This window comes from Pseudogymnoascus destructans, assembly GCF_001641265.1.
Source record: "Pseudogymnoascus destructans isolate 20631-21 unplaced genomic scaffold scaffold_22, whole genome shotgun sequence".
Lineage (NCBI taxonomy): Eukaryota > Fungi > Ascomycota > Leotiomycetes > Thelebolales > Thelebolaceae > Pseudogymnoascus > Pseudogymnoascus destructans.
In genome coordinates this window covers 81,991-102,363 of record NW_020167541.1, presented here as the reverse complement: position 1 = coordinate 102,363, position 20,373 = coordinate 81,991, and the positions used below count along the sequence as shown (strand labels likewise).

Here is a 20,373-nt window from a genome sequence, read left to right as displayed (position 1 = left end):
TCGTGATCCCATGGTTGGTGCTTAGGAAGCGCCTCGTTCTTAGGGCCTTCCTGGAATAATTGCTCGTATTCCTTGTACTCCACCGGTATACTCGTCGGTGAGGATGCCTGGGCTAGGTCATCGAGCTCGGAGGTTGCACATAACTCCTTCCGGCCCTGGGAGGGTTTCTCCCGTTGTCGCGTGTCCGTCCGTTGTTTACACGCGCGCTGGCTCATCACAACTTTCTCGTTCCACCAGTCGATCTGGGGGTTGTGTTTCTTGAGCCATGGCACACCAAGGATGCACGCATGGTTGTCCATGTGCACGATGTCAAACTGAATCGTTTCCTTGTGCCCATGTAGCATGACCATTTCTAATGGGACCGTTTCGTGGGTCACCATTCCTTCATTAGTCGAGATGGGCTCTCCATCTACGACCATTAACGGGTATGGTTCGGCTTTCATTGTTGTTTTGAAGCCCTGTGTATCTGCTACTTTCTTTGTCATAAAGTTGCCCGTCGCTCCGGAGTCAATCATTGCTCGGAGGTGTCGCTGTTGTATTTTAGCGACCACATATAGTTGCATGCTGCCCGTCGTGGCGCATAGCTGGTCTGTACTAGGCCTCTTCGTGTCACTCACCGGTGGCCTACCGTCGAGGACTCCTAGTTTTTTGACTCGTCCGAGGAGGGATAGTATTCATCCGCTTCCAATGGAGGTCCTGGGGGAGATCGTCTCCCTGTCTCTGCTGCGTCGTTCAGCAGGTGTGGATATCTTTCGTATACCTGTTCGCTTTTGATAGGCAAGTCCCCTTCAGACTGGCTTCGCCTGAGGGCGTGAACTTGCTCTGCGTCTCTGAAGTGTATCCTGGGCGAGGATCGGGGAAACAACTGATTCTGGTGTTTCTTTTTCCAGTGGAGCTTGCAGTCATCTTCGCTGCAATACTCCCAGTAGACATACGCATGCCAGGGATGATCAGTCTCTGTTGCGTCTGTTGTTGATAGTTCCCGCTGTCCTCTCACCCATGCACTATCTTCCCTCAGAGGCGTGGAGAACATGTCTAGTTGCTCCATGGCTCTCCTTTCGATGCGTGGAGTGGGTCTCGCATTTTCCCGTCGGAGCATATCTCTGGCTTTCTCGTCGTACTTCTCCAGGGCTCTCCTGCGGTCCTGGTAGTAAAGTTCGACGCTTTTCATATTCTTCAGTTTAGCCATATGCTCGACATCCTTCTCCAGTTCTTCCGCTTCTTGGGCTTCCAACTTAGCTACGTCTGGGGACGTGCCAAGCAGCCTGCGGGTATTCGTTAGTTGGTCGTAGTATCTCCAGAGGTCGTCCTTGCAGTCGTCCACTAGACATTCTTGTGGTAATCCCTGCAGTAGGTTTGTGTAGATTCCTTTAAGCGTAGGGATCCTCCTCCGGCTGTTAGGTTCGTTTCTCGCGTTCCTAATCTTATTATGGGCGTGTCTGGCCATGCATTTTACTACATCACATCCTTGCACCGAGGACTCATTGGACCTGTGGCTATGAACCAAGAATGAGCTTCGATACAGAGCAGCAAGCATATCACAAAGCCAAACAAGAGCACAAGAACATAGCTCAGACCATGGCAAAGGTTTGGGAGTTTCTTGTAATGGTGGGTGCACCAGATGTGAGAATCTTGCCACCCAAGGAAGGGATGAATTTACTAAGACAACACACTGTCTTAGAAAACAGAGCCAAAGGGTCGTAGCTTAGACTATTCCACAACGCAGCAATCAGGTGTGTGATGTAGTGAAGTGGTTCAGACAAGTTGCAACAAATGTTGAGTCTGGGAACTCAGGGGTAAGTCAGAGGTTAACACCTCACTGACTTTTCAGAAACAAGGAGTAACAAGATGAATGCTTGGAAGCTTGGAAAAGACGTGGAAGTATGTGATAGTCGATTTACTGTATTGTCTGCTTGCCCTTTCTTAAGGAAAGGGCAATCCTATTTATGCTAAAGGAATGTAGTTCTCTCATTTTCCAAGACTTTCCATGACTTACCAGGCTTGGTAACTGTAGTTGACGTAAGAGAATCCCATAGAACCATCTCTTAGGTTCGTAGCCTATAGGAAGTAAAAGGAGGTCCAAGGTCAGAGTACCCCTATAGACAAATTATGTCATAGACAAATTATGTCATAGACAAATTATGTCATAACTTAACCAATCTTGTGGGTAACTAAAGAGCGATGACATGTAATGAATCATAGAGGTTCGTAGGAGCTTTTAGAGCTATCGTTCATGCTCCTAGGCCTCTAGTTGGTAGAGATATGTCATGTGGTAGTATAAGTGATGTCATTTAATGAATCATAGAGGGTTGTAGAGATATGCTATGTGGTAATATCGGCCCAGTAACTAAGGAGTTATGACCTGTAACGAATCATAGATGGTTGTAGCAATTGTTGAGTAGTATTGCTCTTGTTGTTGGTGTGATAAGCCAAAATATGTATAGTGACTTGTAGGTTTGAGGAGGAGATTTCCAAGTTTGCTCTTGAGTTTGATAGCAAACTGAGTGCAACGAATGTCAGTATGACATCGAGTCCTCGGAGTCCTGGACTCTTAGGACTCTTCTCATCATCCTGCGAGTCCGTCACGTGCCTAGTGGACTCCTGGGAACTCACTCGAGTCCTCGGAGTCCTGGACTCTTAGGACTCTTCTCATCATCCTGCGAGTCCGTCACGTGATACTTTCGGAACTACTATTCCCCGCTGCCCCTCCAGGTACCAGGGCCGGTCTCATGCGACCTCCCTCCTTCCTGTCCTGTAGTTGGCCAGCCTTCTTGTTCCGTCGTAACATATAGCAGTATCTACATACGTCGCTCTATATAAGTGATAATGGCCTCGAAGCCGCTCGAATTCCTGGCTTATGAGCCCCAATCCTTACCCCAAAGACATCGCCAATACTCTACCTTCGAAGAAGATGGCAGAGGAAGCCCTGCTCTGCCTATCCCGCCTACGATTGAGGGGCAAATCGAAGCTGAAACACCAGAAGTATCGCAGCTCTCTGTCATACTGACATTCGTTGCACTCAGTTTGCTATCAAACTCAAGAGCAAACTTGGAAATCTCCTCCTCAAACCTACAAGTCACTATACATATTTTGGCTTATCACACCAACAACAAGAGCAATACTACTCAACAATTGCTACAACCATCTATGATTCGTTACAGGTCATAACTCCTTAGTTACTGGGCCGATATTACCACATAGCATATCTCTACAACCCTCTATGATTCATTAAATGACATCACTTATACTACCACATGACATATCTCTACCAACTAGAGGCCTAGGAGCATGAACGATAGCTCTAAAAGCTCCTACGAACCTCTATGATTCATTACATGTCATCGCTCTTTAGTTACCCACAAGATTGGTTAAGTTATGACATAATTTGTCTATGACATAATTTGTCTATGACATAATTTGTCTATAGGGGTACTCTGACCTTGGACCTCCTTTTACTTCCTATAGGCTACGAACCTAAGAGATGGTTCTATGGGATTCTCTTACGTCAACTACAGTTACCAAGCCTGGTAAGTCATGGAAAGTCTTGGAAAATGAGAGAACTACATTCCTTTAGCATAAATAGGATTGCCCTTTCCTTAAGAAAGGGCAAGCAGACAATACAGTAAATCGACTATCACATACTTCCACGTCTTTTCCAAGCTTCCAAGCATTCATCTTGTTACTCCTTGTTTCTGAAAAGTCAGTGAGGTGTTAACCTCTGACTTACCCCTGAGTTCCCAGACTCAACATTTGTTGCAACTTGTCTGAACCACTTCACTACATCACACACCTGATTGCTGCGTTGTGGAATAGTCTAAGCTACGACCCTTTGGCTCTGTTTTCTAAGACAGTGTGTTGTCTTAGTAAATTCATCCCTTCCTTGGGTGGCAAGATTCTCACATCTGGTGCACCCACCATTACAAGAAACTCCCAAACCTTTGCCATGGTCTGAGCTATGTTCTTGTGCTCTTGTTTGGCTTTGTGATATGCTTGCTGCTCTGTATCGAAGCTCATTCTTGGTTCATAGCCACAGGTCCAATGAGTCCTCGGTGCAAGGATGTGATGTAGTAAAATGCATGGCCAGACACGCCCATAATAAGATTAGGAACGCGAGAAACGAACCTAACAGCCGGAGGAGGATCCCTACGCTTAAAGGAATCTACACAAACCTACTGCAGGGATTACCACAAGAATGTCTAGTGGACGACTGCAAGGACGACCTCTGGAGATACTACGACCAACTAACGAATACCCGCAGGCTGCTTGGCACGTCCCCAGACGTAGCTAAGTTGGAAGCCCAAGAAGCGGAAGAACTGGAGAAGGATGTCGAGCATATGGCTAAACTGAAGAATATGAAAAGCGTCGAACTTTACTACCAGGACCGCAGGAGAGCCCTGGAGAAGTACGACGAGAAAGCCAGAGATATGCTCCGACGGGAAAATGCGAGACCCACTCCACGCATCGAAAGGAGAGCCATGGAGCAACTAGACATGTTCTCCACGCCTCTGAGGGAAGATAGTGCATGGGTGAGAGGACAGCGGGAACTATCAACAACAGACGCAACAGAGACTGATCATCCCTGGCATGCGTATGTCTACTGGGAGTATTGCAGCGAAGATGACTGCAAGCTCCACTGGAAAAAGAAACACCAGAATCAGTTGTTTCCCCGATCCTCGCCCAGGATACACTTCAGAGACGCAGAGCAAGTTCACGCCCTCAGGCGAAGCCAGTCTGAAGGGGACTTGCCTATCAAAAGCGAACAGGTATACGAAAGATATCCACACCTGCTGAACGACGCAGCAGAGACAGGGAGACGATCTCCCCCAGGACCTCCATTGGAAGCGGATGAATACTATCCCTCCTCGGACGAGTCAAAAAACTAGGAGTCCTCGACGGTAGGCCACCGGTGAGTGACACGAAGAGGCCTAGTACAGACCAGCTATGCGCCACGACGGGCAGCATGCAACTATATGTGGTCGCTAAAATACAACAGCGACACCTCCGAGCAATGATTGACTCCGGAGCGACGGGCAACTTTATGACAAAGAAAGTAGCAGATACACAGGGCTTCAAAACAACAATGAAAGCCGAACCATACCCGTTAATGGTCGTAGATGGAGAGCCCATCTCGACTAATGAAGGAATGGTGACCCACGAAACGGTCCCATTAGAAATGGTCATGCTACATGGGCACAAGGAAACGATTCAGTTTGACATCGTGCACATGGACAACCATGCGTGCATCCTTGGTGTGCCATGGCTCAAGAAACACAACCCCCAGATCGACTGGTGGAACGAGAAAGTTGTGATGAGCCAGCGCGCGTGTAAACAACGGACGGACACGCGACAACGGGAGAAACCCTCCCAGGGCCGGAAGGAGTTATGTGCAACCTCCGAGCTCGATGACCTAGCCCAGGCATCCTCACCGACGAGTATACCGGTGGAGTACAAGGAATACGAGCAATTATTCCAGGAAGGCCCTAAGAACGAGGCGCTTCCTAAGCACCAACCATGGGATCACGAGATACCCCTAGAGAAAGACAAGAGTCCACCGTTCGGACCAATATATCAGCTATCAGAAAAAGAGCTAAAGGTACTCAAGGAGTACATTGATGATAACCTAGCAAAAGGATTCATCAAACCATCCACATCACCCGCAGGAAGTCCGATGCTTTTCTGTCATACTGACATTCGTTGCACTCAGTTTGCTATCAAACTCAAGAGCAAACTTGGAAATCTCCTCCTCAAACCTACAAGTCACTATACATATTTTGGCTTATCACACCAACAACAAGAGCAATACTACTCAACAATTGCTACAACCATCTATGATTCATTACACGTCATCGCTCCTTAGTTACTGGGCCGATATTACCACATAGCATATCTCTACAACCCTCTATGATTCATTACATGACATCACTCATACTACCACATGACATATCTCTACCAACTAGAGGCCTAGGAGCATGAACGATAGCTCTAAAAGCTCCTACGAACCTCTATGATTCATTACATGTCATCGCTCTTTAGTTACCCACAAGATTGGTTAAGTTATGACATAATTTGTCTATGACATAATTTGTCTATGACATAATTTGTCTATAGGGGTACTCTGACCTTGGACCTCCTTTTACTTCCTATAGGCTACGAACCTAAGAGATGGTTCTATGGGATTCTCTTACGTCAACTACAGTTACCAAGCCTGGTAAGTCATGGAAAGTCTTGGAAAATGAGAGAACTACATTCCTTTAGCATAAATAGGATTGCCCTTTCCTTAAGAAAGGGCAAGCAGACAATACAGTAAATCGACTATCACATACTTCCACATCTTTTCCAAGCTTCCAAGCATTCATCTTGTTACTCCTTGTTTCTGAAAAGTCAGTGAGGTGTTAACCTCTGACTTACCCCTGAGTTCCCAGACTCAACATTTGTTGCAACTTGTCTGAACCACTTCACTACATCACACACCTGATTGCTGCGTTGTGGAATAGTCTAAGCTACAACCCTTTGGCTCTGTTTCCTAAGACAGTGTGTTGTCTTAGTAAAATCATCCCTTCCTTGGGTGGCTAGATTCTCACATCTGGTGCACCCACCATTACATCCACCTACCCTGTGCAGGTATGGACGGATCACAAGAACCTCATATACTTCACCACGACCAAGGTTTTAAACCGCAGACAAGTCCGCTGGGCAGAAACCCTCGCAGCCTACAACTTCACGATAACCTATCGCAAGGGCTCCGAGAATGCAAGAGCAGACGCTCTCAGCAGACGGACCGACTACGCCGGCCCAAAGGAAGAAAGACCTAGAGCAATTCTGAAGAAAACAGATGCAGGAATACAGTACAACGAGTTACTAGCGACGATCTCAGTCATCGAAGATACAGAACTCGAGGAAAGACTCAAGAAAGCTTACGCAACAGACGAATGCGCCAAGCGAGTCTTGTCCAAAGTCGAAGGCGACTTCACCATCGACGAACAAGGATTGATTCGATACAAAGGGTTAGTGTATGTCCCAAGTCAAATGAGACGCCCGCTGGTGCAAGAACAACACTCGTTACCAGCACACGGTCATCAGGGAGTAACACGAACCTTCGAACGAATCACTCGACACTACTACTTCCCAGGTATGAGGAAGCAGGTAGAGACAGTGGTAAGAGAGTGCGACATTTGCAGCAAGTCAAAATCCAATAGGCATCTGCCATACGGACAACTCAAGTCGACACCAGTACCAAAAGGAGCGTGGAAATCAATAGCTTTGGACTTCATCGTCAAGCTTCCACCCTCCAAGGACCCGTTAACAGGAATAGAATATGACTCTATCCTCGTCATCACGGAAAGACTCACGAAATATGGGAAGTTTATACCATATCTAGAAGCTAGCGACGCCGAGGCGCTCGCATATACCTTCATTCGAGTCATATTAGCCGATCATGGGATGCCAGAAGAAATCATCTCAGATAGAGACAAGCTCTTTACTTCGAAATTCTGGAAATCATTGATGGCGCTACTGGGAACAAATCATAAGCTATCAACAGCTTTTCATCCCCAGACAGATGGCCAAACAGAAAGATTAAATCAGACCCTTGAACAGTACCTGCGAAGCTATGTCAATCATCAACAGGATAACTGGGTTCAGATCTTACCCATCGCACAGTTTGCATATAACAGCGCGATGACAGAAGCAACGAAAGTCTCACCGTTCTTTGCCAATTATGGCTACCAGCCAGAAGCATATAGGCAACCAAGACCGGATGAATCACGAGCTGAACAAGCCCTGATCGTGGTGGAACAACTGAAATCGTTCCACGAACAACTTGCGACGGACATCCAATTCTTAAATGAACGATCCGCCGCATACGCAAACAAGAAGCGCAGTATGGAACCTGCCTTCAAGGAGGGGGATAAAGTATACCTACTCCGGAAACATATCAAAACGAAACGACCAAGCACAAAGTTGGACTTCAAGAAATTGGGACCATTCAAAATATTGAACAAAGTCAGCTCAGTTAATTACAGACTGCAGCTACCTAAGAAGTCTAGACTACACCCGGTATTTCATGTCTCACTACTGGAACCAGCAAGAGGAAATACCCCAATTGCGACCGACACCGAACTCCAACCCGAGAATGAGATAATCGAATATGAGGTCGAAGCGATCCTAGACAGAAGGTTAGTAGGACGTCGAGAAGAGTTTTTGATAAAATGGGAAAATTACGAACCTACGGATAATTCGTGGGAACCAACAAGGAACATCAGCAAAGAACTGCTGGAGGAATATCGACGCCGCCATCCGCCAGCCATTGATCCCAAGATGCAGGGGAGTAGGCCAGTGGATCGGAGGAAGCGAGGGTCCCGGTCACAGACGAGGAGGCAGCGCTAACTGCCTGTTCCTCAGCCTCAACAGCGTCACGCTTCTCAGCAGCCACACGTTCGGCCTCCTCTGCCGCATCAAGCTCGTCGAGGGTTTTCAAACCTCGCCGGAGCATATCTTTACCACGGGTTCGGATGAGGCGTTTCTGCTTTCGCAGACGAAGTAACTTCGAAAGGGTTTCTTCCTCTTCGCGATCCAGGCGATCCTCCTCCCGTTCGAGCTTCACCCAGTCGGGATGCTCAGGACCCATACAGTCACACTTTTCTTTCAAGTTGCGACGAACGCACTCGGCGCACCGCCGTGAATCATTTGGAGACGACACGCAAGTAATGTTTCGCCTCACGCAGTTCGAGCAAGAATCCATTTCGGGTAGTTCGTATCCGTGGTTCTTTATTCGACGGACAAGATCGTTGCGTTCCTGGAGTTTGCGGGCAGTGTCAGTAGGCATGTTGCATATTGAAGGACTCGCTGAGGAGCAGCAGAGTCCCGGGGACATGGACGTACTTATAGGATTCGAGACGAATGCCCAGGGGAAGGGAGCGAGTGTTACGACGGAACAAGAAGGCTGGCCAACTACAGGACAGGAAGGAGGGAGGTCGCATGAGACCGGCCCTGGTACCTGGAGGGGCAGCGGGGAATAGTAGTTCCGAAAGTATCACGTGACGGACTCGCAGGATGATGAGAAGAGTCCTAAGAGTCCAGGACTCCGAGGACTCGAGTGAGTTCCCAGGAGTCCACTAGGCACGTGATGGACTCGCAGGATGATGAGAAGAGTCCTAAGAGTCCAGGACTCCGAGGACTCAAGTGAGTTCCCAAGAGTCCACTAGGCACGACGCCACTATATAAGTAGATAGTATTTCCTTAGATAGGAGCTTCGTGCTCAACTCAATACAGTATTTGTTATATACTAGTAACGTGTTACTTGAAGCCTTTGTGTCTGATCCCCTGCCTCCTCTGATAAGTAAACCTTTACGCAAGAGAACCTCTGTGTCTTCTATCGTTTAGAAGTCAGCGTTACACTACACTCCTTTGGCATAAATAGGATTGCCCTTTCCTTAAGAAAGGGCAAGCAGGCAATACAGTAAATCGACTAGCACATACTTCCACGTCTTTTCCAAGCTTCCAAGCATTGATCTTGTTATTCTCTGTTTTTGAAAAGTCAGTGAGGTGCTAACCTCTGACTTACCCCTGAGTTCTCAGACTCAACATTTGTTGCAACTTGTCTAAACCACTTCACCACATCATACACCTGATTGCTGCGTTGTGGAATAGTCTAAGCTACAACCCTTTGGCTCTGTTTCCTAAGACAGTGTGTTGTCTTAGTAAATTCATCCCTTCCTTGGGTGGCTAGATTCTCATATCTGGTGCACCCACCATTACATAAACCTTTACGCAAGAGAACCTCTGTGCCTTCTATCGTTTAGAAGTCAGCGTTACACTATACTACTGTATTCGCCTTACAATTACATGACGTCTATCCAAGGTGATTACTAACTTATATTCTAACTACAATAGGAATCTGGCTGGCTGTTAGCCTTGAACAGATAACTGTCTGACGCTGACAGTCTTACTTCCTATTTAGGAAATAGTGGGGTTCACGGCGAGCAGGGTTTGTACAGGGTTTATACAGGGTTCCTGGTCAAATTTTCTACACTAACTACATACAGGACTGTCGAATGAGGTGTCTAACACCTGCTGAATCGCTCTATTGGTAGGGGTTCGTGGGCCAAGTAGCACGCACCAAGGCACCGCGTGGCCGACAAGAAAGATAAGTCGTGTTTCCAAACGAGGACCTCAATTCTTTTTGCGTGTTGGCGTTTTGTCTCTTGTCTATAACTACAACCCTTTACCTTCATTTTGTCCTTTATTTTGCAACTATTTTATTTCATCAGGCATTCACAAAAGTACACGAACCACGCCGACAACAGAACCATGCGTCCCGCATCCGTCAGCCTCGTCGGCCTCGCCTTGGCCACCGTCTCTGCTGCGCAGAAGGCAACCGTCACTCTCTTTGTCCCGAGCACCGACGAACAACCTCTTGTTGCCTCCATCATTGGCTCCGTAAGTACATCGCCTACCCAGATCACCAGGGTCTCATACTAACAACGCCAGGACGCAACAGCGACCACATACGCCGTTTCATGCGACCCTGGGGCTGAGGCCCAAGACTGCGGTGTCGAAGGAACCATCACGCTTACCGAAGGGCCCACGACAGTGAAATATACCATTGCCCCTGTGATAGACCCCAACGGCCAAACTGCGTTGTACGACCCCCTCCCTCACAACCATGAGTCTCTTCCGGCCGGCCACCTGCCACTGCCCCTCTCGCCCCCCATCTACAGCCAAAGACACATAACTAATGTACGTAGTGCGGGACATTTCGATTGTTCCCTAGCAGGCACCACCTCCGCAGTTTGCGTCGAGTCCCACGGCGGCAGCGAGGCCAGCTTCCCGGGAGTTAGCACCGAGACATACATTGGCACCGACCAGCCCTACATTCACATCACAATCATGGCGGGCGCAGTAGGCGCAAACCGCATCGCGCCGTCAACCACGGGGTCTGGTGCAGAATCGACACAAACATCAGGTGCAGGCGCAGGCGCGGGTATGTCGGCTACGGATACCAAGGGTTCGGGAGTCGCGGCAACGACCACGGACTCGGGACCCGGGGGCGCGAGTACAGGGGCTGCTGCGGCGGTTTCACAGGGAGCGGGATGGGTTTTGGGTGGGGCTGCTATGGCCATGGCGATGCTGTAGGGCGTTTGTTTACGGATATGGGATATTTACAAAGGAGTTGTTGATGCCAGGGTTTGGGTACTTTAGGAGCTATTGGGAACGGGAAGGAGAGGGTTACACTACAGGAAGGAGCCCACATAATTTGATTCATAGACATGAAGCGATCGAGGCCATGGTTTCTATCTGCCCCATGAACCTGTGAAATATATTCGCAATGGTACTACAAACCGTCGATGTTCCAACAGCAACAACCGTACTCTCTCAACCCATCCACCGCCATTCCACCTAGAAGATGGATATTTTATGACCACTCTCCCCACCCCCACTGACCCTGAAGAAGCCCCTCTAACCCCATTCCTCAAGCTCAAGCTCGCCAGCGCCCCCTTCGCCTTCTTCACGGCCGGCGTCAACGATGGTAGTCTCGGTGCCTTGGTCCCCTATATTCTGCATACGTATGGCATCAGCACTGGCTCTATAGCAATCCTCTTTGCCTGCGCCTTGGCTGGGCTGTCGCGCGCCAAGCTCGGGAGCGGAGGCGTGCTCATGCTCGGCGCGTTCCAGGTCCTCACACACGTGCTGAGGGTGTGGGTGAGTTTCCCCTTTTAATTGTACCATAAGAGATATTCAGCAAGGGCTAACCCGTCAGACCCCACCGTTTGTCCTCTTCGCCGTGACATTCTTCCTCGCCGCCGTCAGCGCTGCGTTCCGAGACGCACAGGCGAACGCCTTCGTTGCAACTGTCAAATCGGCACACCGCTGGCTCGGTGTCATCCATGCCAGCTACGGAGCCGGATGTGTCGTTGGTCCGCTCGTGGTGGCTGCGATCGCCTCGACGCGGCCAGGGCAGTGGGCGCTGTTCTACGGATTTGCGATTGGGATAGCGGGGCTGAATATGGCGCTTGTGACGGTGGCGTTTTGGGAGAATACGACGTTTGGGAAGAAGGCTGTGAATAGAGTGGAGAGGAGAGCGAAGAGGAGGCGCAGGGGAGCTTTGGGAAGGCGTGGGTGGAGATGCGGGAGACGGCTGCGCAGAAGGAGGTTTGGCTTCTGAGCATCTTCAACTCCTTCTACTTGGGTTTGGGTATTACGCTTGGAGGTAAGGATTACAGCGTCTCACTTGGCTTTATTCTGGGAGTGTTGCTAACTTTGTATGAAGGCTGGCTCGTTGAGTATCTCGTCACTGCGCGACACGGCGAGCTTTCGAAAGTGGGATATTTCTCTACTATTATCTCCGTGGGGACCACGCTTGGCCGGCTAATTCTCGTTGAGCCTACACACCGATTCGGCGAGAGGCGCATGCTACTGATACACTCTCCACGAGACTATCTGCAGCCCAAAGTTGTGCTTTGGGCTGCAGATAGTCTCGTGGAGAGTGAACAGTATTGCTGCGACTGCCGTGTGTGCGGCGTTGATGAGTTTTTTCCTAGGCCCATTTTTCGCTGCTGTAAGTTTATGGCCCGCTCCTATCAACGGATCGGTGCTGCCCTGTGCATGGCGGGAAGATAGAACTAGCTGCTATGATACCATGGCATGACAACTGGGAAGATGTTGATGCCACCCGCAAAATTGGCGCCATCACTTGGTGCGTATTCAATATCCCCAACGCGGCAGCCAGACTAACAAAGGACGCTAGGAATCATCTTTGTTGTAGCCCAAGCTGGCGGTGCCGTGTTCCCAGCGGCAACTGGTGTCATTGCAGCGAAGGCTGGTGTTGGAGTCCTGCAGCCGATGATTGTTGGTCTGATCGTCTATGACGATATCCTGGGCTTGTGTGCCAAAGCCGCAGAGAAAGAAGCTTAGTTCTGGTGACATGTCCAGACAGAAACCCTGCAGTCTAGTGGCCATGTCAGCGGCTATGATCCGTGATCGTGTTTCTCAGATACTGTAGGTTAGGAAGGCACTTACAATCATCTACAATTGCACAATGAGGACCGAGTGCCTAGAGAAAAATAAAAAGAGGTGGGATGCTACCAGTTACTTCAGGTCACATAGACACTGTCCACCTATATTCACGCGCCAGGCTCCAACGCTCCATCCATAAAGCTACTACGCCGGATCCACCCCTTGCTCTACTGCCAACCTTGGCCAGCACCCTCCCACCCCGTCTCAGCCTCTGCCTCTTCCCCATCCGACCCCGCCATAATCTCCATCTTCTCCAACTCCCTCCTAAAAAAGTCACCTTCCCCACCATCCGTCGAAACCTCCCCAGCCATAACCTTCTTATACCTCCTCACATTCCCCCAGTACGTCAGACTCCTCAGCGCCTGCTCCAAAGGCAGCGCCTCCTCCATATCCCCATCCACATCACTCCCACTGAGCCACTCATCTCTCAGATCCGGGCGACAATGCAAGTATACCGCCGTAATGACGCGCATATTCCCCTGCCGCCACTTGCGTCCACAGTACGGCACCTGGCTCTTAAACAGCTTGAGCGTGTACAGGCGCAACTCCTGCTGTGGCACTTTCAGCGCCTTCTTGATGATGTTGCTGCTCTTGTACTGCACGAGGAGCAGGTTGCGATGAGCTTTGCCCTTGCAGATCTTCTGCATCACGCGGAGCAGCGTAATGGCGCTGTAGAAGTTGCGCCAGGAGTAGTTCGTGCTAGGCGCAGCGGGGACGATGGGGATGGGAGCGCCAAGCTCGTCGACTTGGAGGGGGGAATGGATTGCGGAGGGGCTGCGGTAGGTGACCGCTGGAAGCTTGTCGGTTGCTGAGGACGGGGAGAGACGGTTGCGTTTGATTGGGGGCGGGGCGGCGTCGTCCTCAGATTCGGAGTTTTCGGCTGGGGAAGGGGTGCCGGGGTGTTTGCTGGACTTGTTGCAGTATGTGAAGAAGGAGAGGGCAGCGCGGTCGGAGTCAGTATCGACAAGTTTGTCGACGTCTTGATGGGCAAATAGCTTCAAGATTAAGGGGAGGTAGTTGGAATCCAGGAGGAGCTGGGTGAGATACTCGAATTTAAGGATGTCTTGTTTGTCATTAGCATGTAATCTTAGCTTGATAGGTAATGGGAGGCTTACAAGACACTTTGAACCATTTCAGGAGAACCAGAAGAATTCCAGAAACAGCTTTCAGTGTGATTTCTCGTTGCCTCAGTGCCTCTAAATCTTCAATTGGTAGATCGCGAACGTCAAATACCGCTGGCTGGGACGGATTCTGAGCCTCTTGAGCGTGGGCTGGTCGTCGTTGACCTGCAGTGCTATTCCTTAAATTGGATTCCGACTGGAAGCCTGGCTGGAGTCCATTTTGTTGCTGAGGCTGCCCCGTAATTGGCTGGGTGATCAATGCGGTGACATTGGCCAGAACAGCCTTGAGCAATACAATCACCAGTGATTGCATTTGTAGGAGTGCAGCCCCCTAGAAATGTCAGTTTGGGAGCGGAACTTGGCGATGCCATGTGACTTACGTAGAAATCTTCAACCACTTCAAGGCGCTTTTTGACATCTTCGCTCACAGGCCTCGACCCAACGTCTAGTTCGACCTTCTTTTCCTCCTCTTCTTCTTCTCTCCCCAAAGCTTCCAGTCTCCTCGACAGTGCTTCATCTAATTCCAATTCATCGACGTCAAAGTCTGGGTCATCTTCGCTACCCTGTCCATCCCATCCCCTTTCATGCTTTAGAAAAGCTTCCCGCTCATCCCAAAGTTGCCTCATAGCTCTCGTCATCTTCATTCTCTTGGCAAATAGCTCTCCAGCCTCCAGAATAGAAGCAGGAATCTCACTTCCCTCCCATTTTCGGCCAACTAGCTCGCCTTGACGGCCTGCTGTGCCTTTGCCACCGGCATTGTTGCTCGTACTATCCAGAGGTGGATACATGAACGGGAAGTTCTGGTTCGTTTGGTAGTTTTGTTTCTTGCCAGCCTTCCCGCCTACTGGTGGTGACGGCGGGGGTGAAGGTGCTGGCGTGGCAATGTGCACGGGTTGATGAAGAATAGAACCGCCACTGTTGGCAGTTGCAGGGGTCGGTATAATGCCGTTTTGGCCAGTGTTCCGAGGAGGGTGGTTTGGAAGCGGAGGTAGTATCGAGTTATTATCAAGCTCGAGGGGAAGAAGCGGCGCTGGTGGTATATATGCTGGGTATTTTGAGGTGATTTCTTGTCGAAAAATGTGGTAGTCCAACGGGGACGCGGTGATCAATTCGCTCTTCTTTCCTTCCGCCTGAAGGTTCTCTGCAACGGCAGCCTTTACGGTGTCGAGCTCGCTCATGTTCCCAAAAATAAGCAACAAAGATTTCCAGAAGAGATTAAAGACCTAATCGGTTAGTCCGTAGTTATCAAATGGAGATGGGAAGACAAACTTTATTTTGTGGCAGCTCAGGGATGTCATCCCAGCGGAGTTTTGCAACAGTAGTGAGGAGATATTCCAAAAGGTTTGGCTTCAAGGCAGCTGCAATTGTTAGCTACATTAGAACATAACCCAGTTGTACATACCGAGTGCTTCTTTTGTGGCTGAAAACTCTTCGGGCCAGGTTACCGTGACGTGGATCAGGATGTACATGACTGTCATAGAGTTGTCGATTTCATCGGGCAACTGGCCAATTCCTTGCAGCATCTGAGACTCTCGGAGTTCACGGTATTCCTCATTCCTGATCTGTCAGTAAGAACAAAAGGTAGTCTTCGTTCATATCACTTACCGGACTCCATCTAGAATGGCTGCCATCGCCTGAAACGCAGCAGCAACCCCACCACACTCCGTGACTAGGGCAACGCCGTCCTTCATAGCATCGACCTGGCTCTTCGTGGCCTGGCTCCTGATTTGAGGCTCTTCCTCCCCCACCCCCACATCCCTTGACGAATGCGCAAGAGGCTTCGCCGTCCCAGCACTCTCATCCCAAACACCAAGTAATATATGCATAATCCTCTGCAAGCTCTTTCTCCTCCCTCCCGCCTCCCCCTTCAGACCCTCACACTCCTTCCTCACAAACTCGCTCTTAACACTCCTCTCCTCCTCCATCCATAGCTTCTTGCTACTCTGCTTCCACCTCCCTCCCCAGCATATCCTTGCCCGGTTCACCCTCAGACTCTCTGTATTCGCATACCCGAACCATTCATCGATCTCCTCTTCGAAGCTTGCTGTGTCCGCATAGGTGAAGGCATATGAGGTGGGTTCCACGCGCGGCAAGTCGGACACAATGCGCTTCAGCTGCAAGAGTGAGAGTGAGTCGTCGGGGTGGCCCACCTGCTGGGGCGCTGGAGGCGGCGGGGGCTGGTGCGGTGGGGGAGGGGCGACTTGGTCGCGCTGGATCTGGGTACGGCTGGGGTTAGGTTCGTGGGAGGGAGGTGTGCCGGGGGGGGGGAGATGTCGACGACGCCTGTGTCGGCTATGTCTGCATTAAGGGCAGCATCGAGGGTGGCATCGAGGGTAGTATCTTCGGGAGCTGGGTCGGACGGTGGCTCGGAATGGGAGTTGCTGGGGCTCCAGAGGCCGGTCATGGTGGCGGCGGTGGTTGTTAAGGCGCAGTCAATGGCGGTCACGTGTATGGACAGCGTCTATTATTATATGGTGATGTCGAGATGTCTATGCATCTTCAAGGTATACAGCACAGCACAAAGGCCGGGCCAAAATGAAAGCTCTGGCTCCTTGGCTTATCGTGGCTTTTCTCCACAATCGTGGTCGCGATTGTACCTCGCCTGATAAGGTTAGCGTACTATGTATATCTATTTAGAGAGCTCCTGCTCGTTAATCCTCGCTTCCCATACAAAAAAACAAAAAAATAGTTTGCCCTTCGAAATAATTATGTCTACACAGAGTACGGAGTACTGTAAGAGGCCATAGTTTATTTGCTATTGCTCGACTGTGCTTATGGATTGAAATATAATGTATGTAATATATACAATCTATAAAAAAAAATGCAAAAAAAATAGACTTTATTCATCTTAGATGAATGGTTCTTTCCGAACCGGGGAGTCGAACCCCGCGCAACCGCGGAATCTTTTCAAGCGAAACTCGAATATTGAGAGGCGGATATGTTACCGATACACCAGTTCGGATCCTTTGATGTAACTAGACGAGTTATTAGTCCACATATATAGCGCAGGCTTAAATCAAACTTCCAAAAAATGCGTCTATTCGACGTTCTAGAATACATATTTATGGGCCTTTTAGCGTAGCGTCCGGGGTAGCTCCCTGCTAATTTCCATAGGTGGCATCACTATCGGCCCGTCGTCATTGTGCCATAACAGGCCTGTAGAGCTCCCACCAGTGTTTGCGACTGCCCAGCGCCCTTCAACATATATCTGTGTCTCCGACACTCACGGAGTCACACGTTCACACAGAAACCGGGACTCACCATGGCGCCAGGAATTGCGTCCGCGAAAGTGACGCTCTCATATCCCCTCTACGCTTGCGACTTCGACCCCAATGATGCAACACGGCTTGTGGTAGCAGGAGGCGGCGGCGCGGGCAAGAATGGAGTTGGGAATAAAATTGTGAGGCGCCTCTCGTGTTGGGAAAGAGATTGTCGCTCCATGCTAACGTGTTGCGCCTGCAGTCAGTCCTCGACGCCTCAGATCCTGACAACTTGGGAGAAATCGCCGAAGCGGAGCTCAGCAAAGAGGAGGACAACCCCACTAGCTTGGCCGTGAGCAAGACCGTCAGTGGCTTCACGTTCATCTATGCCGGCGTCAACTCCAGCACCAAGGATGTCGAGAAAGGGAATAACGAGCACTTCCGCGTCTATGCGCTTGGCAAGAAGCAGAAGAAGGGCAGCCCGATAATCCAAGAGGTTTCGAGGGAACAGCTCTTCAAGTCGAACGACAAGGCGACATACCAGCGACTATTGAGGTTGTCGCGGCCGTCTGAGAAGGGCGTCCAACTCGGCGTTGTCGCGACGGGCTTCGCAAACCCCTCGAGGCTCGCCATCTTCGACACATCAGATGGGAAGAAGAGCTTGAGCTCCCGCGGGGTCATCGAGCTGGATAGGGAGGCAGAGGATGTGGATGTCATCCAAACCGGCCTGGAGGAGTACCGTGTCGCATACTGCGACAACCACAGCATCTTCCTCAAGACCATCTCTCCCCAAGCGGAACTCGAAGACGCCATCTCAATATACGACATGCCTGACTCCATCGGCGAGCGCGAACCCGGCTCCCCACCACCTTCCTCATTCCGCTCCCTCTGCTTCCTCACCCCCAACTTCCTCGCCGTCCTGATCAACAAACCCGCGCGCACCGGCGCCCAGATCCGCATCCTGCGCATCACGCTCGAGCCCACAGGTTACGTAGCCAACCCAGCACAGACGCTCTTCCTACCCAAGAAAGTAACACAGGCAACTAGCCTCGCCGTCGCGAACCTGAATCCCCCGCCAATAGCGGGTGGTGTACAGGATAACGCGCGCTTCGTGCTTGCGGCTGCCGACCAAGCCTCCATCTCGATCGCGACGTTGGGGTACGCGGTCTCTCGCGCGGTCACGTTAATGACCGCACCGAAGCTCTTGACGCGCGTTGAAGATGTACACCCGATGCAAATCACCGGTCTGGCGTTCGCTCCATTCACTCCAACGGAGAAAGAAGGCTCAGCTCAGACGCTGCGCCTGGCCAGCGTGAGCGTAGGCAACACAGTCGTCGTGCAATCCCTCCCCCTCTCCTTCTCACAAGAAAAGAAGCATTACCAAATCGCCCTCAAACCCGCCGGCACAGCTCCTGAATTCGGAGTCCGCAACGCCATCTCCGTCCTGGCCATCGTCGCTATTGCCATCCTCCTCCAAACCATCCTCGAGCTGGGCGGCCGTAGCCCCCCTATCCTCCGCGCGGAAGAGCGCCTCCCGGCTACCATCCGCAACTATCTCACCACGCGCGAGCCGGCCCACTGGCAGAGTCCGAACGAGGGTGCGAGCAGCGGTGGTGCGGCGAGCTATGAGGCGTTCGCCGACCATCCTGTTGCATCGCCCCTGGCCGCGCTACGCTCGGAAGCCGCAGAGGGGCAGCCAATTGTGATGAGGCCGGCGGTTGGAGAGCGTGGAGCCGACGAGGAGACGGAGAAGCTCGCCACCTTCAACGCCGGGGATGAGGAGGGTGCGAGAGAGGAGATAGAGCGGGATATCAAGGCCGGCGCTGGGGGGCCTGGTTGATGCCCACCTGGACAATAAGGAGGAGCATGGCCCGCATGATGGGAGGACGTGGGAGGAACTTGGGGAGGAACAGAAGATGGCCTGGGAGAGGAGGCTGAGGGAGATGGGGCATTGGGCGGGGGATCTTCCGAAGACGCTGTTCAAGGGGGTCTTGTTCAGATTGCTGGGGCAGTGGGAAGGGGGATTGCGGGGATGTGAGGAGGGAGTCGGGACATTGTATACGGCCGTATTGTGTGTAGTATTTTTGTGTAGGTAAAATGGATATACATTTGTTTCAGTTCTGTACTACTCCTCTCTTCTCGGGCATATCATCCTTCGCACATTCTCCCTCGGCGGGCGCAACGCCTCTCGCCACGTCCACTGCCAGTCTTCAAAAGTATCAGAATCCCAAAACAAGCCCATCAATTCAGCAGGGGACTTACGCGTCAATCATGCACTTTATGTCAGCAATATCGTCCATCTCCACGCCCAGCTGCTCGGTCTTGCACTGGTATTCCCAAAGCGCCTTCCTCCTTTTCTCTGTGGCGTGCCGGTATTTCTTCTTGACGTCCATGGTGAACAAGGCTGATTCGTGCATCTCGCCCCATTTAGAGCGTATTCTGCAGGTCTCGTAGTACTCGGTGCGGTTTGCGATGTCGACGGCAAGGAGTTTGTGGACTCCGAGGAAAAGCGTCCTTGACTGTGGATATCGTCAGTTCTTGGCCAAGTTTTTGATAGAGTGGATATTTGATCGAGAAGTTGATGGGGAATTATAGACCAGCAATATTTGAAATGACTTGAGAGGCAACGTGACGAATTAATGGGCGTGAAAAATAGAACGCGTCCAAACTTACGTCGTCAAAGTTCTCTTTGTGTTCCTTCAGAATCTCGATTTCTTCCTCCGTCACGTGAAATCTTAAGCACTTTCCGCACTGTCTCCCGATCCACAGTTTCCAGAAAGACTTGGCCTGGTCGCACTGCTCTTTCATCTCATCATTCCAGAAGGGTTCTTCCAGCCTGGTAATGTCAGTTTCCTGGAGCAGAACAGGTTGGCACGGCCACCTTACGTTGGGTCGTCTCGGATGGAGGCCATGGTGCAGGTTTTGGTAGGTCTTGACGTGACAAAATGCCCGCATAGGTAGTTATATTAATAAAGAATATAATCTTGCCTGGAAAAACTATTGTGCTGATACAGCATAGATTAACATCTTATCACTAT

The 20,373-nt window shown here is 50.6% G+C and overlaps 5 protein-coding genes and 1 non-coding gene across 6 annotated transcripts; 3 read left to right on the top strand and 3 right to left on the bottom strand.

The window, feature by feature from the left end:
- Positions 1-10,126: 10,126 nt before the first annotated feature.
- VC83_07756 (uncharacterized protein) lies at positions 10,127-11,320 on the top strand. The gene is made up of 3 exons (XM_024471321.1): positions 10,127-10,437; positions 10,489-10,640; positions 10,746-11,320. Exons 1-3 carry the CDS (start codon positions 10,309-10,311, stop codon positions 11,131-11,133), a joined length of 669 nt encoding a protein of 222 aa, XP_024320995.1. The 5' UTR covers positions 10,127-10,308; the 3' UTR covers positions 11,134-11,320.
- On the top strand, positions 11,321-12,418 carry VC83_07755 (uncharacterized protein). The gene is made up of 3 exons (XM_024471320.1): positions 11,321-11,700; positions 11,759-12,208; positions 12,269-12,418. Exons 1-2 carry the CDS (start codon positions 11,416-11,418, stop codon positions 12,161-12,163), a joined length of 690 nt encoding a protein of 229 aa, XP_024320994.1. The 5' UTR covers positions 11,321-11,415; the 3' UTR covers positions 12,164-12,208; positions 12,269-12,418.
- Positions 12,419-13,181: 763 nt separating this feature from the next.
- On the bottom strand, positions 13,182-16,060 carry FAR11 (Factor arrest protein 11; the record flags this gene model as incomplete). The annotated part of the gene is made up of 6 exons (XM_024471319.1): positions 13,182-14,077; positions 14,130-14,466; positions 14,516-15,358; positions 15,405-15,493; positions 15,538-15,692; positions 15,741-16,060. 6 exons carry the CDS (start codon positions 16,058-16,060, stop codon positions 13,182-13,184), a joined length of 2,640 nt encoding a protein of 879 aa, XP_024320993.1.
- Positions 16,061-16,999: 939 nt separating this feature from the next.
- On the bottom strand, positions 17,000-17,098 carry VC83_07753 (the record flags this gene model as incomplete). Its single annotated transcript has 1 exon — positions 17,000-17,098. It is a non-coding gene; the product is annotated as a tRNA-Glu (tRNA).
- A 28-nt stretch (positions 17,099-17,126) lies between these two features.
- On the top strand, positions 17,127-19,321 carry VC83_07752 (uncharacterized protein). Its single transcript, XM_024471318.1, has 2 exons — positions 17,127-17,535; positions 17,598-19,321. The coding sequence occupies exons 1-2, from the start codon at positions 17,398-17,400 to the stop codon at positions 19,173-19,175; spliced, it is 1,716 nt and encodes a 571-aa protein (XP_024320998.1). The 5' UTR covers positions 17,127-17,397; the 3' UTR covers positions 19,176-19,321.
- Positions 19,322-19,449: 128 nt separating this feature from the next.
- VC83_07751 (uncharacterized protein) lies at positions 19,450-20,247 on the bottom strand (the record flags this gene model as incomplete). Its single annotated transcript, XM_024471317.1, has 4 exons — positions 19,450-19,543; positions 19,598-19,854; positions 20,009-20,171; positions 20,222-20,247. 4 exons carry the CDS (start codon positions 20,245-20,247, stop codon positions 19,450-19,452), a joined length of 540 nt encoding a protein of 179 aa, XP_024320997.1.
- Between the last annotated feature and the right edge of the window lie 126 nt (positions 20,248-20,373).